The sequence below is a fragment of the Macrobrachium nipponense genome, chromosome 44, assembly GCF_015104395.2.
Source record: "Macrobrachium nipponense isolate FS-2020 chromosome 44, ASM1510439v2, whole genome shotgun sequence".
Lineage (NCBI taxonomy): Eukaryota > Metazoa > Arthropoda > Malacostraca > Decapoda > Palaemonidae > Macrobrachium > Macrobrachium nipponense.
The window spans coordinates 44420240-44434509 of record NC_087221.1 but is presented as its reverse complement, the minus strand read 5'-3'; the positions used below and the strand labels follow the sequence as shown (position 1 = coordinate 44434509).

General features: G+C 40.1%; 1 protein-coding gene across 1 annotated transcript; it reads left to right on the top strand.

Moving 5' to 3' along the window:
* The first annotated feature begins 5862 nt into the window (after positions 1-5862).
* Positions 5863-8093, top strand: LOC135204264 (elastin-like). Its single transcript, XM_064234389.1, has 2 exons — positions 5863-5900; positions 6353-8093. The coding sequence occupies exon 2, from the start codon at positions 6528-6530 to the stop codon at positions 7977-7979; it is 1452 nt and encodes a 483-aa protein (XP_064090459.1). The 5' UTR covers positions 5863-5900; positions 6353-6527; the 3' UTR covers positions 7980-8093.
* The last annotated feature ends 6177 nt before the right edge of the window (positions 8094-14270 follow it).

Below are 14270 nucleotides of genomic sequence, written 5' to 3'. Positions count from 1 at the left end.
GTTGCTTCTAAAATACATATTTACAATTACAGCATTAGATTTCTTCACTATCATTATTATATTATTATTATTATCATTATTATTATTATTATTATTATTATTATTATTATTATTAATTATTATTATTATTATTATTATTATTATTATTATTATTCATACAAATCTCATAATGGCATGAGTCACTAATATAGTAACTATATAATATATTTTGGTTCCTTCTAAAATACATATTTACAACTACACCACCTTGGATTTCTTCACCATTATTATTATTATTTATTATTATTATTATTATTATTATTATTATTATTATTATTTTATTATTATTATTATTATTTACGGACTAAAACTAGAGCACTCAAATTGCATGGCAAGGTCCCCCCCCCCACCCCCAGAATATATTTTGGCAGGTCACCTTCGCAAGAAGTGAGTCAATATTTCGTCATAAATTGACCTGATGATCATTGAGGTGGAAACGAAACTCTGGGTACTGTGTCAATGAGGTCCTCGCGGGTTGAAGTTTGAAGAATATATATATATATATATATATATATATATATATATATATATATATATTATATATATATACATATATATATATATATATATATATATATATATATATATATATATGTATATATATATATATATATATATATATATAGATATATATATATATATATATATATATCACTAAATTGAGAACTCTCTTCCTTTATCTGTTTTGACTGACTCTCAAGAAAGAGATATGTCTGTTTCCTCGTTATTTAGCCTCGTCTTTCTTCTGTTTTCATCTTTTTATCGTCTTCGTATGGGCCTGAGGTTAAAAAAAAAAATTACGTTTCCTGTCCCATTACCCCCCGGCTTTTGTAAGAAGAAGAAGAAGAAGAAGAAGAAGAAGAAGATGAAGAAGAAGAAGAAGGGTAAAGAGAATTAAATGCTTGATGTTAAGGAGAACGCACCCAAGTAGTCGAGACGTATTATATGCATCGGTGTCTCGCGGAGTAAAAAAAAGTCACCCCAGGTATCCTCCACGTATCCCACTGAGATGAGACCTTCTGGAAAGAAGGAATATCAAGTCCCACGTCACAATAGGGTTATTATAATAGTTCGTGGGAGGCACTCCATGTAAGAACTCCTGAAATGCTCTGGTGACGAAAAAGTCGATAAAAAAATGAAAAAAGTCGAGCGGTGTCACTCGGCTATCTCGAGGGGGAAAAGTGAATGCCTATGGGATTGTTTGAATGGGACAGGGGTCGTTTTTCCGTGGCTGTGAGTTGTTCGCGGATAAACAATGACTTGTATCTTCAATTGATATGTCATTCAGTTTTCGAATCGTGCTTTTTTTTTTTTTTTTCACGCCGTACCCATAGAAACCAGCTTCTCTCTCAGCTGCAAGACGACAGGAGCTCAATATAGAGTCGGTATGCATACGTTAAAACAGCTAGATTGAGGATAAGAATGTGATTCGATGTTCCGAAAGTATATGAAAGCTAGAAGACTTTGTTTTTTCTCGATCTGTCCTTTTTATTGGCGAATAAAAAGATGAACTCCCTATGCAGAAAGTAGCTACCACATCACGCACCAACATCTGCATAAAGCTCCCGAACGGAGTAAATAGATAGATAACTGAATGAATATACCAGAAGGGTCTCACATCAGCCTATAGCTACTTCGATATTTTCTGAAGCCATCCATAAACTGTCACATTTATAACGACCATTCACGAGGAAGATTCCCAGTAAAGAATAAGATCAATTGAAGCCTCAAATCGTCGATTTTCTAAGCATTGCTAAACAAACCACTAAGACAATAAAAAAGCAAAGTATCACGTTTTGAAATGCCATGAAAACACGGGAACGCCGACAAAGCTTAGCAAAGACGGGCCACGATGACCCCAGGGGAAAATGCTCCCGGGTAATCTTCGACTTGATCTCGCAGATAATAATCCTCAATGCAGACGATAGTCATCCTTAACTGCCAGATGAAAGATGACTCCTTGACGCTGTTGATGGAAGGCTATATATTTTGGGGAAGTATTATCTCGAGAGGTTTTCTCAGAGTACTAATCGAGAATTTCCATCCCAGTTGAAGGTAGCTGCAATTATCTCTGACTTACGAGAGAGAGAGAGAGAGAGAGAGAGAGAGAGAGAGAGAGAGAGACTCAATGTTCTGAGCTGTCTTTCAGACGTTCTGCGTATTTTCGTTTTGGAAAAAAGGTACCTACAATTATGTCTGGCTTAAGAGAGAGAGAGAGAGAGAGAGAGAGAGAGAGAGAGAGAGAGAGAGAGAGAGAGACTCAATGTTCTGAGCGATCTTTCAGTCGTTCTGAGTATTTTCGTTTTGGAAATGGAAAGTATATTGATATAAAATCACCGTTGAAGAAGAGAGAGAGAGAGAGAGAGAGAGAGAGAGAGAGAGAGAGAGAGAGAAGGTAAGGGTTACAGAAGGTTTCAAATTCAGTATTCTTATGTTTTTTCCAAAAAATTCAAGATTTTGAATTAGAGGAAGATTTAGTAAACGCATATCAATGCTTTAGATGCTGTGAAAACCTAACATTAAGATGAAAGTGAATATTATGCATATAAGTATCCGACGGTTATATTTTTAAAAGGAATAATATTTAGTTAGTATCTTCTCCATGTGCTTTTTCAAGTTGTTGATGTACGAACCTACTATTGAATTGCCATCTGTTCGTGTCTGTCTGTAGTATTAGAACATATCAGATACCTTAGCGAAGGAAAAATTTCCCAAAAGTAGTTCATACTTTGTACGAGCGTCGAAACATTCTCTTTCTTTCTCTCTCTACAGAACTAGTTTCCCAAGGGTCTGCCGGTTTCTGCTGAGACCTACTGGTAAAGATCAAACACGCCCTTCTTTGCCGCAAGATGATAAAATGAAGCCATTAGATGATAAAATCAAGCAATTGCAAAATAAAATGCCTCATTTCTCCGACCTATTCACGTTATCGTTTCGTTGTCTCTTTGGTCGCATAAGAGTTTAGCAATGTCAAGTTTGAGACATTCTCGTGGTTTTTCTTTAGTTGACGAACGTAATATAAATATATTACGCTCGTCAACAAAGGAAAATCACGAGAATGTCTCAAACTTGAGCGAATACCACAGGAAATTGATAGGCAGAATTCCAAGCGCTTTCGTCTTTACTGAGATATTGTCAAGGAATACCAGATGGTTAATTAATTGTCAAAAGGGTAAAAGCTAGAGATAATAGAGAACTATCGGATATCACACGGTCACGAAGTTAGACGTAGATTCAACCCTAACAGAAACTACAACGTATCAATATAATGTCCAAATCATGTAAAAACTAAATATATATTGGTACCGGTACATGTCTCAAATTTCTATTACGTATATACGCCAGTAAAAACTTGGAGATCACATATAGCACTCATGACCCGAAACGACAGACTTACATTTCGTTTCAAGTGACGCAATGGGCATGAATATTGCGCAATCTCGCCGTGAATGTTAAAATGCTATTACTATTCACTCGATATAATCCTACTGTGTAATTTTGTGCATGTCAGAGAGAGAGAGAGAGAGAGAGAGAGAGAGAGAGAGAGAGAGAGAGAGAGAGAGAGTATTGTCTGAGTAGTAAACGCATATTTCTTCATGTTCACCGTACCATAATTTGTTTAAAGATATTATTGAAATTTAAAGAAATGCCTGACGTCAACTTATATAAAAAAAAAAGGAGAAGTTAGTTCTACTCGGAACACGAAAGAAAATTAGAGACTGCAGAACAGGGCTGATTTTCTCTCTCTCTCTCTCTCTCTTTCTTATTTACCGGTAGTCTCTCTCGTAAATTGTATGTAGGTGGTAGTGATTTATAATATTCCATTGACAGTACTAGAAGACGATAAATTTCATAAATTTTATAAAAAAAATTAAATTAAGTTTAAAACAAAGACAATAAATGTTACTTAGATGCTTCACAAAAAGCACTGAAATTTCAGTTATGGTTTCAGCAAGACAATAGATATTTCTTTTTTAGTTCTAGAAAGATACTGAAAATATTTCTTTTATGGCTCCCGCAAAATATTATAGATATTTCTGTCAAGATTTAAGGCGTAAATCGTGTAAAAAAAATTTTTTATAGATTCAGCTGGCCAAATCCCTTAGAATGTTTTACAAGCTATCTTTCTATCATTATCATTTAGTTACTTTTAATGCAATAACTAACATCATTCTTACCTTGTTTATATCATGTGGTTATGAACAATTCATTGAGGGATTTCTGAACTTTGAATATAAGCCAAAAATATGCGTTTCTGATATGAATCCAAAGAGTATGCAGATGGCTGATTATGAACGACTTTAATGCTTATGTTTCATCCTCTCAAATTTAGCTTCTGTTATCTCGTGATCAGAATCTCGAAGTTCTGGCAGATAATCAACAAAGGCTTGACAATTCTTGTAGACGGACGTAAGACAAAACCACAAAAAAACAAACGTAATTTACAGAATTCTCGAAGAAATAATAATGTTCAAGATATACGCATTACCAAAAACAGCTAAGCCAGTCACATCTATGATAGATCAAGTTAAACTCTTCCATCTTGGCATTCAGTACGATCGACGGGAAATTGAACAAGCCTTAAGGGGATCTTAGATCTACCTCACAGGGTCTGGAAGGGAAATCAGTGTTCTTTTGACGTTTCTCTGTCTAATATCTGTTATCCCGAATTTCCTTCTATCAAATTTTCTTCGTGCCCCGAGGGACACTAGGCAAACTAACCGGTAGGGAGACGTCCCAGAAATATTTCTTTGAAGATGTTTCGGGCAGTTTCTCGTGAGCGGAGTTCGTTTTATTTTTGCTGTTTTTCAGGGAAAACTTTTCCATACATGATCTAAAATATACAGAGAAAGAAAACTATAAACTTCTGCCTCCTTTGACTTTTTTGTGGAGATCTCTGTCTATTTTCGTAAAATCTCTCTCCTCTCTCTCTCTCTCTCTCTCGTAAAAATTCTTCTCTTCCCCTCTCCTCCCTCCTCCTCGTCCTCTCTCCAATCCTCCTCTCTCCTCTCTCTCTCTCTTGTGCAAATTCAGGGTTACTCTGTCCGTTGGGATTTGACCGTATAATAAACAGATCATGAAATAAATAGCCTACTCAAATGTTTACCTGGTAAAATGTCCTCCCGTTCGATACTTCTCTTTCGTCAGTGACCTATGACTCTGTAACGCCAATTGAGTAAACTAATAAAACATCTACATTTCAAAAGAGTTCCCAGCGATACTCCTCACGTAATTTTCATTTTTTTGGTATATCAGAGCATCGCCATTACAGCGGAAAGATTAGGGAAAAATTACACGACTGGCTAAATAAAATGAGTATGAAAGAAATATTTCTCGGTCTTATTCCTGGACATCGGAGCTATTTTATGGCTTCCTTTGCCGCGGACAAAATAGTAGAGCAACGGAATGATTCGACATGGGCGAGATCTAAAGAAATGCTGAATCACGAACCAGCCAAGAATGACAGAAATATTTGTCGAAATATTTATGTCTACCACCGAACCTGAAATAGTTACCGTATCGGGACACATTGCCATGTTAGACGTAGAAGGAATGGCAGCGAGAGAGAGAGAGAGAGAGAGAGAGAGAGAGAGAGAGAGAGCCGGTGACGAAAGGTATGGTCAGGTAGATGAGGGAAAGAACGGTCGAAGCCCCGGAAGGGTACTGGGGACCCAAAATGAAAAAGAAATGAAAACCAGCTTGAAGGAAAAAAGGTGGAGTTAGGTAGCGGCGTAGAGGGAGGAGCTTAGATGTAGACCGAGATGGCCTTTCCAAGGTGAAATGGGTGTGTGTATATATAGCAGGAGATTATGCTTAGCAGTCACACTCATTCCTCTCCTGCTGACACCATGAAGCTTCTGGTGAGATGGAATCTACGTAGTTCGTTGATCTAGAATATCGTTGATTGATCTGTTATAGAACTTGTAATAAATTACTTTACAGTCGTGCTTATCAATCTTAGTTGAGTGACAGTTAAAGTGTAGCAAGCAAGTCTGCATAATAATAGGTCCAAGTCAGTAATCGATTCATAAGTGCCATCTGTATTATATCCTAGAAAACTGGTCAAGATCCGACAGGCTTCTCATTTCGCCTTAGTCACATAAAACGTTCAAAGTAAATTCACAATCTTAATTTTGTCTGCATTTAAGATGAAAGGCGATTAAAGAGAAAATAAGAAATCTATAATGCTTGAAGTCGAGTAATGTAGTACATTTTCTAGGCCTAGCTTTGCCTGCATGGAAAGGGTATAATTCCTTTTTGTCTAAAAGATACTCATGATAATATATCTTACTAAACTCCCATTACATTGTAGGTCCTCGTCTGTGCCCTCTTAGCTGCTGACGCAGCCAAGTTGCAGGGCTACAATATACCACGTCCTGGTTCAGCTGGAGTACCCCTTCCCTTATCATCTGGCCCACAACCATCTGTACTGACTGCTTCTGCAGGTTCTCATCAGCATGGCCTTCTGACCTCTGGAGGACAAGTCCATGGGCACTCTGGACCCTCCTTTGGTGGCTCAGGACAGATATCATCTGGAGGACAAGTCCATGGGCACTCTGGACCCTCCTTTGGCTGGCTCAGGACAGATATCTTCTGGAGGACAAGTCCATGGTCACTCTGAATCATCCTTTGGTGGCCCAGGAGAGATATCCTTTGGAGGACAAGTCCATGGTCACTCTGGACCCTCCTTTTCTGGCTCAGGACAGATATCTTCTGGAGGACAAGCCCATGGTCACTCTGAATCCTCCTTTGGTGGCCCAGGAGAGATATCCTTTGGAGGACAAGTCCATGGTCACTCTGGACCCTCCTTTGATGGTCCAGGGCAGCAAATATCACTCGGATCTGGAAGTGTCTCTCCATCAGGGTTATCTGGAGGCTTTTCGACTCACACTAGCATCGATGTCTTCCATGAAAGCTGCCCAGAGGGACAAGTTCGCCATTTCGATGGAACATGCATAACTCCCGAAATAACACGAAAAGTATTTGTTTTTGGTGCTCCTGCACAAGAACCCAGAGCCCCACTGCCTCCAGTAAATATCCCTGTACCCAAAGTAGAGCACAACATTGTCTTCATCCGTACCCCAGAGGGACTTGAAGGACCAGACCCCATCATTATTCCACCACCCCAGAAGAAGAACATCATCTATGTACTCAACAAAGAATCTGCACCAGAAGGACCTAAAGTCATTGAAGTACCAGCACCTGAGACCAAGAACCCAGAAGTTTACTTCGTAAACTATGCCGATGGAGAGACCCCAACTCTTCCCGATGGAATTGACTTCGAAACTGCCCTGAACTCTGCTATCCACTCAGAAGGTCAGGTCATTGGTGGCGGCGCTAGTGCGGCTACATTTGGCGGATCAGCCTCTGGAGTAGGCATCGGGGCAGTTGGTCCAAGCAGCGGTGGTTTCGGTCTTGTTGCTGATGACAGTGGCGAACTTCATCTTTCAGGCCAAGGAGGAGGAGCGGCATTTGGAGGAGGAGCTGCATTTGGAGGAGCAGCTTCACTTGGAGGAGGAGCAGCTTCACTTGGAGGAGGTGCAGCTTCATTTGGAGGAGGATCTTCATTTGGCGGATCATTATCTGGAGCAGGCATTGGGGCAGTTGGCCCAAGCAGTGGTGGCTTTGGACTTGTCACTGAATCTGATGACAGCAACGAAGTTCATCTTTCAGGCCAAGGAGTAGCAGGTACATTTGGAGGACCAGCTTCATTTGGAGGAGGAGCTTCATTTGGAGGAGGAGCTTCATTTGGAGGAGCACCTTCATTTGGTGGAGCACCTTCATTTGGAGTGAGCTCTGGCGCTCCACACAACTTTGTAAAAAACGACCGTTTCGCAGGCGGATTTAGTAATGCCGCTGCTGGTCCTTCAGCAGCTGCATTCCAGGCTCCAGCGAGCAACTTCGGTGGCGCTCCTCAGCGCCACTATTCTGCTCCTTAAACTATTTCGACTCCTGAACCCATAGGAACCATCCGAATCGATATCTATTTCTTTAATCATTTAATTAACTAGTCAAATGTTCATGAATCTTAAATAAAGTATTCATTAAATATATTTTACTTTTGATTGAATCCCCCTGTTATGTGTTTACAAGTTTCTATTAGATCTGATTTCTTATTGGCATTTCAAAGACTTAGATCGAAAGCATCGGTCGGGGTATTTGTGCTGTGAGCTGTACACAGCTTCCCACCAGCTGTCCAGCTTCTTGAATTTTGCCACTTTCCAGTTTCGACATTTCATTTCAGAAAGACTGTAAGGTCTTCAGAAGTAGTGAAACATCGGGTACAGGGAAGGTGGAACAACTGGAGAGTGGCCTCTGGAGTTCTTTGTGACAAAAGAGTACCAGAGGTTAAAAGGAAAATTCTAGAAGACAGTGGTAAGAACAGCAATGCAGTAAGAATGAGAAAAACAGAGGAGAAGAAGATGGATGTGGCAGAAATGAGAGTGCTGAGGTGGATGTCTGGGGTGACAAGAGAGGACAGGATCAGAAATGACTACATAAAGGGGTCGACTAAGGCTGGGAGACATACTATGGGGATGGAGGTTCAAGGAAGAAGAAGAAGAGGGAAACCAAGAAAAAGACAGAAGGACTGTGTGAGAGGAGATTTACATGAGAAGGGAATTGATGAGGCAGAAGCACTGGATAGAAATAGATGGAAACGACTCATATTTATGGTAAATATAATATTTATGATAATGATGATAATAGTAGTAGTACTTCAGCTTAACAGTTGCTTTGGTGGTCTGGCTTTCTGATAAGTAAGGAAGTCTGTAACGCAGGACCCTGTATCATCCCCCACAATTAAATATTCTCCATATATCTTATAGCCAACTGGGATTCTACAGTCACTAGTCTAAACCTAACTTAAACTTTACACATCACATTCAATTTGACAGATTTAGCTAAGAATATATTATATATAAACTGGTAGTAAAGCAATACGTAGTCAATATTATGTGAAGAACAGCACAGGAATCCGTTAAGTTTAGGCCCTTTATTGAGGATATATTAGAGATACTTAGATTTCTATAAATAGATTTCACCGGACCCTCACTTGATTTTTTGAGCTTTCATCGCATCCCAGTTATCCTGAAGACCTGGAAGATTTAATGATAAAAAGTGAAAGTAATAATATTTTGGTTTCATTTAGCATTAATACCAAAAGAGGATTTGATGTGGTCTGCTTCATTTCACACTAATAATAATAATAATAATAATAATAATAATAATAATAATAATAATAATAATAATAATAATAATAATAATAATAATAATAATAATAATAATAATAATGAAAAAATGGATAAGTATCAAGACCTGAAAATAGAAATAAGAAGGATATTGGATATGTCAGTGGGAACTGTACCAATAATTACAGGAACATTAGGCACGATCCCAAGATCCCTGAAAAGGAATCTGGAAAAACTAGAGGCTGAAGTAGCTCCGGGACTCATACAGAAGAGTGTGAGCCTAAAAACGGCGCACATAGTAAGAAAAGCGATGGACTCCCATGGAGGCAGGATGCAACCCGAAACTTCACACTATAAATACCACCCAGTTGAATTGGAGGACTGTGATAGACCAAATGATAATAATAATAATAATAATAATAATAAAATAATAATAATAATAATAATAATAATAATAATAATAATAAATACTAAAAATAATAATTATGTGGTGCCGTGGCAGAGTGGGTTAGGTCGTCAACATTGGGGCTGGTCAGTCGTTGGATGGGTGACCGCTCTCCTCGGTGTTGATTCCTTGGGAAAGGATCTTTACCATAATTTCCTCAGTCTACTCAGTTGTAAATGAGTACCTATTCCTGATGGGGTAGGGTCCAGCTATGGGTTAAATAGCAAAACTCAGCAATGATGGAAAGAAATGAAGAATTTAACAACAACAACGTAAATGGAACCTCTGGCAACAGAGGAACTTCATCCGGCAGCCAGGTATTCAGCCCAATTGAAGGGGAAGATGGTTAGGTACTTGGAGGTCGTCATCCAGCAACTGACCACCACAATGACAGTAACCAACAACCAGAGACTGGAGTTACAGAAGCAAACCAGAGGAAGAAATGGACAAGAGAAGAAAATAAGGTAATATGGAGATGCTACATCAGAAGCAACCCGACGGAGAGAGGATATAGAAGAAGGTTGGTCAACATCTGGAATGAGAGGAATAACACCCCACAAACAGAGCAGAGGCTGGCAGACCAAGTAAGGAACATAAAGAAAAAGAACTGGCTCTCCCCAACAGAAAGAGAGGAACTGGAAACGGAAATGCCACACGGCAACGAATTACAAGAAGACGAACTGAGAGACGATGCCACAGAATATGACAGGAATGATGAGGTATCAAACAACGACACACGAAGAAACACTGACGAAGTAACAGAGAGGACAGAATGGGTAAAAAAGATCAGACAATGGATGGAGCCAGATACAGAGAGAACAAAGATCCCCTCCATGAAAGCCTACAACACCAAGAAATTAAGGGAGGAAACAAGTGAGGTCAATGAAATAATGAGACTAATACATACCACCAATATTTCAGAAACAAATAACTTGACATATGCAGGAGCAAGATCAGTAACAGAACTGATGGGGACACGAACACCATTACCACCAGTACAACCAACCCAACAGAAACCAAAACAGCAACCGCCTTGGAAAAGGCACCTGGAAAAGCAAATCATGATGATGAGGTCTGACCTGAGTAAACTGAAAGAGATGGCAGAAAAAAGGCTAAGAAGCAAGAAAACAAGGGAGGAACTCAACGAGAAATACAAAGCACAGGAGAGGGGACTGAACAACACAATAGAAGATGTAAAACAGAGGCTTAAGGCCAAAGCACACAAGATCTAACGATACATGAACAGGAATACGGGATACCAACAGAACATACTATTCGGAACCAACCAGAAAAGACTATACAGCCAACTAAGAGGAGAAGACAACCACCAAGAAATTCCTGAAGCTGAACCAAGTAAGAGACTCTGGGAAAACATACAGAGCAATGCGGTATCACACAACAAACATGCAACATGACTCCAGGAAGTCAAGGCAGAAGGAACAGGGAGAATAAAACAAAGATTCACTGAGATCACGACAGACACCGTCAGACACCAACTAAAGAAAATGCTCAACTGGAAAGGCCCAGGTTATGATGAAGTCCATGGATACTGGTCCGAAAACTTCAAGGGCCTACACCCAAGAGTAGCAGAACAACTCCAGCATTGTATCACAAACCACGATGCGCCCAAATGGATGACCACAGGAAGAACATCCTTAGTACAAAAAGACAAGAGTAAGGGAAACATAGCCAGTAACTACAGGCCTATCACCTGTCTGCCAATAATGTGGAAGTTACTAACAGGTATCATCAGCGAAAGGCTATACAAATACCTAGAGGATACTAACACCATCCCCCACCAATAGAAAGGCTGCAGAAGGAAGTGTAGGGGCACAAAAGACCAGCTCCTGATAGACAAAATGGTAATGAAGAACAGTAAGAGAAGCAAAATCAACCTAAGCATGACTATAAGAAAGCCTTCGATACCACACACATGGCTAATAGAATGCCTGAAAATATATGGGGTAGAGGAAAACACCATCAGCTTCCTCAAAAATACAATGCGCAACTGTAATACAATACTTATAAGCTCTGGAATAAGACTAGCCGAGGTTAATATCAGGAGAGGGATCTTCCAGGGCGACTCACTGTCCCCACTACTCTTCGTAGTAGCCATGATTCCCATGACAAAAGTACCGCAGAAGATGGATGCTGGTTACCAACTCAAGAAAAGAGGCAACAGAATTAACCATCTGATGTTCATGGACGACATCAAGCTGTATGGTAAGAGCATCAAGGAAATAGATACCCTAATCCAGACTGTAAGGATTGTATTTGGGGACATCAGGATGGAGTTTGGAATAGAAAAGTGTGCCTTGGTCAACATACAAAAGGGTAAAGTAACAAGGACTGAAGGAGGGGATATAAAACACCGAGAAATGGACACAATCAGGAAAGAATATATGCAGAGACTCAAGGCGATACTCAAGTCAAAACTCAACGCCGCACATATGATAAAAGCCATAAACACATGGGCAGTGCCAGTAATCAGATACAGTGCAGGAATAGTGGAATGGAGGAAGGAAGAACTCCGCAATATAGACCAGAAAAACATATGACAATACACAAAGCACTGCACCCAAGAGCAAATACGGACAGACTATACATAACACGAAAGGAAGGAGGACTGTGTCAACATCGAGAACAGAGCACTGGGGCAATATCTGAAAACCAGTGAAGACGAGTGGCTCAAGAGTGCATGGGAAGAGGGACTGATATAAGTAAACGAAGACCCAGAAATATACAGACAGGAGAATCACAAACAGAACAGAGGAATGGCACAACAAACCAATGCACGGACAATACATGAGACAGACTAAAGAACTGGCCAGCGATGACACATGGTAATGGTTACAGAGGGGAGAGCTCAAAAGGAAACTGAAGGAATGATAACAGCGGCCAAAGATCAGGCCCTAAGAACCAGATATATACAAAGAACTATAGATGGAAATAACATCTCTCCTTTATGTAGGAAGTGCAATACGAAAAATGAAGCCATAAACCACATAGCAAGCGAATGTCCGGCACTTGCACAGAACCAGTACAAAAAGAGGCATGATTCAGTGGCAAAAGCCCTCCACTGGAGCCTGTGCAAGAAACAACAGCTACCTTGCAGTAATAAGTGGTAAGAGCACCAACCTGAAGGAGTGATAGAAAACGATCAGGCAAAGATCCTCTGGGACTATGGTATCAGAACAGATAGGGTGATACGTGCAAATACACCAGATGTGACGCTGATTCACAAAATCAAGAAGAAAGTATCACTCATTGATGTCGCAATACCATGGAACACCAGAGTTGAAGAGAAAGAAAGGGAAAAATGGATAAGCAACAAGACCTGAAAATATAAATAAGAAGGATATGGGATATGCCAGTGGAAATTGTACCTATAATCATAGGATCATAGGAACACTAGGCACGATCCCAAGATCCCTGAAAAGGAATCTGGAAAAATTAGAGGCTGAAGTAGCTCCAGGACTCATGCAGAAGAGTGTGATCCTAGAAACGCCGCACATAGTAAGAAGAGTGATGGACTCCTAAGGAGGCAGGATGCAACCCGGAACCCCACACTATAAATACCACCCAGTCGAATTGGAGGACTGTGATAAACCCCCCATCCCCAACCAAAAAAAAATAATAATATATGGCGCCGTGGCAGAGTAGGTTAGGTCGTCAATGGACTGGTTAAGCAACATTGAGGCTGGTCAGTCGTTGGATGGATGACCACTCTCCTCGGCGTCGATTCCTTGGGATAGGATCTTTACCATAAATGAGTACCTATTCATGATGGGGTAGGGTCAAGCTATGGGTTAAATAGCAAAACTCAGCAACGGTGGAAAGAAATGAGCTTCATCCAGCAGCCAGTTATTCAGCCCAATTGAAGGGGAAGACGGTCAGGTACTTGGAGGTCGTCATCCAGCAACTGACCACCACAATGACAGTAATCAACAACCTGATACTGGAGCTACAGAGGAAGAAATGGACAAGAGAAGAAAATAAGGAAATATGGAGATGCTACATCAGAAGCAACCCGACGGAGAGAGGATATAGAAGAAGGTTGGTAAACATTTGGAATAAGAGAAAAAGAACTGGCTCTTCCCAACAGAAAGAGAAGAACTGGAAAGGGAAATGACACACGGTAACGAATTACAATAAGACGAACTGAGAGACGATGCTACAGAAGAGGACAGGAATGATGAGGCATCAAATAACGACACACGAACACCGACGAAATAACAGAGAGGACAGAATGGGTAGAAAAGATCGGACAATGGATGGAGCCAGATACAGAGAGAACAAAGATCCCCTCCATGAAAGCCTACAACACCAAGAAATTAAGGGAGAAAACAAGTCAGGTTAATGAAATAATGGGAATAATACACACCATCAGTATCACAGAAACAAATAACTTGGCATATGCAGGAGCAAGATTAGTAGCAGAACTGATGGAGATACGAACACCAACACCACCAGCACAACCAACCCAACAGAAACCAAAACAGCAACCTCCTTGGAAAAGGCGCCTGGAAAAGCAAATCATGGTGATGAGATCTGACTTGAGTAAACTGAAAGAGATGGCAGAAAAAAGGCTAAGA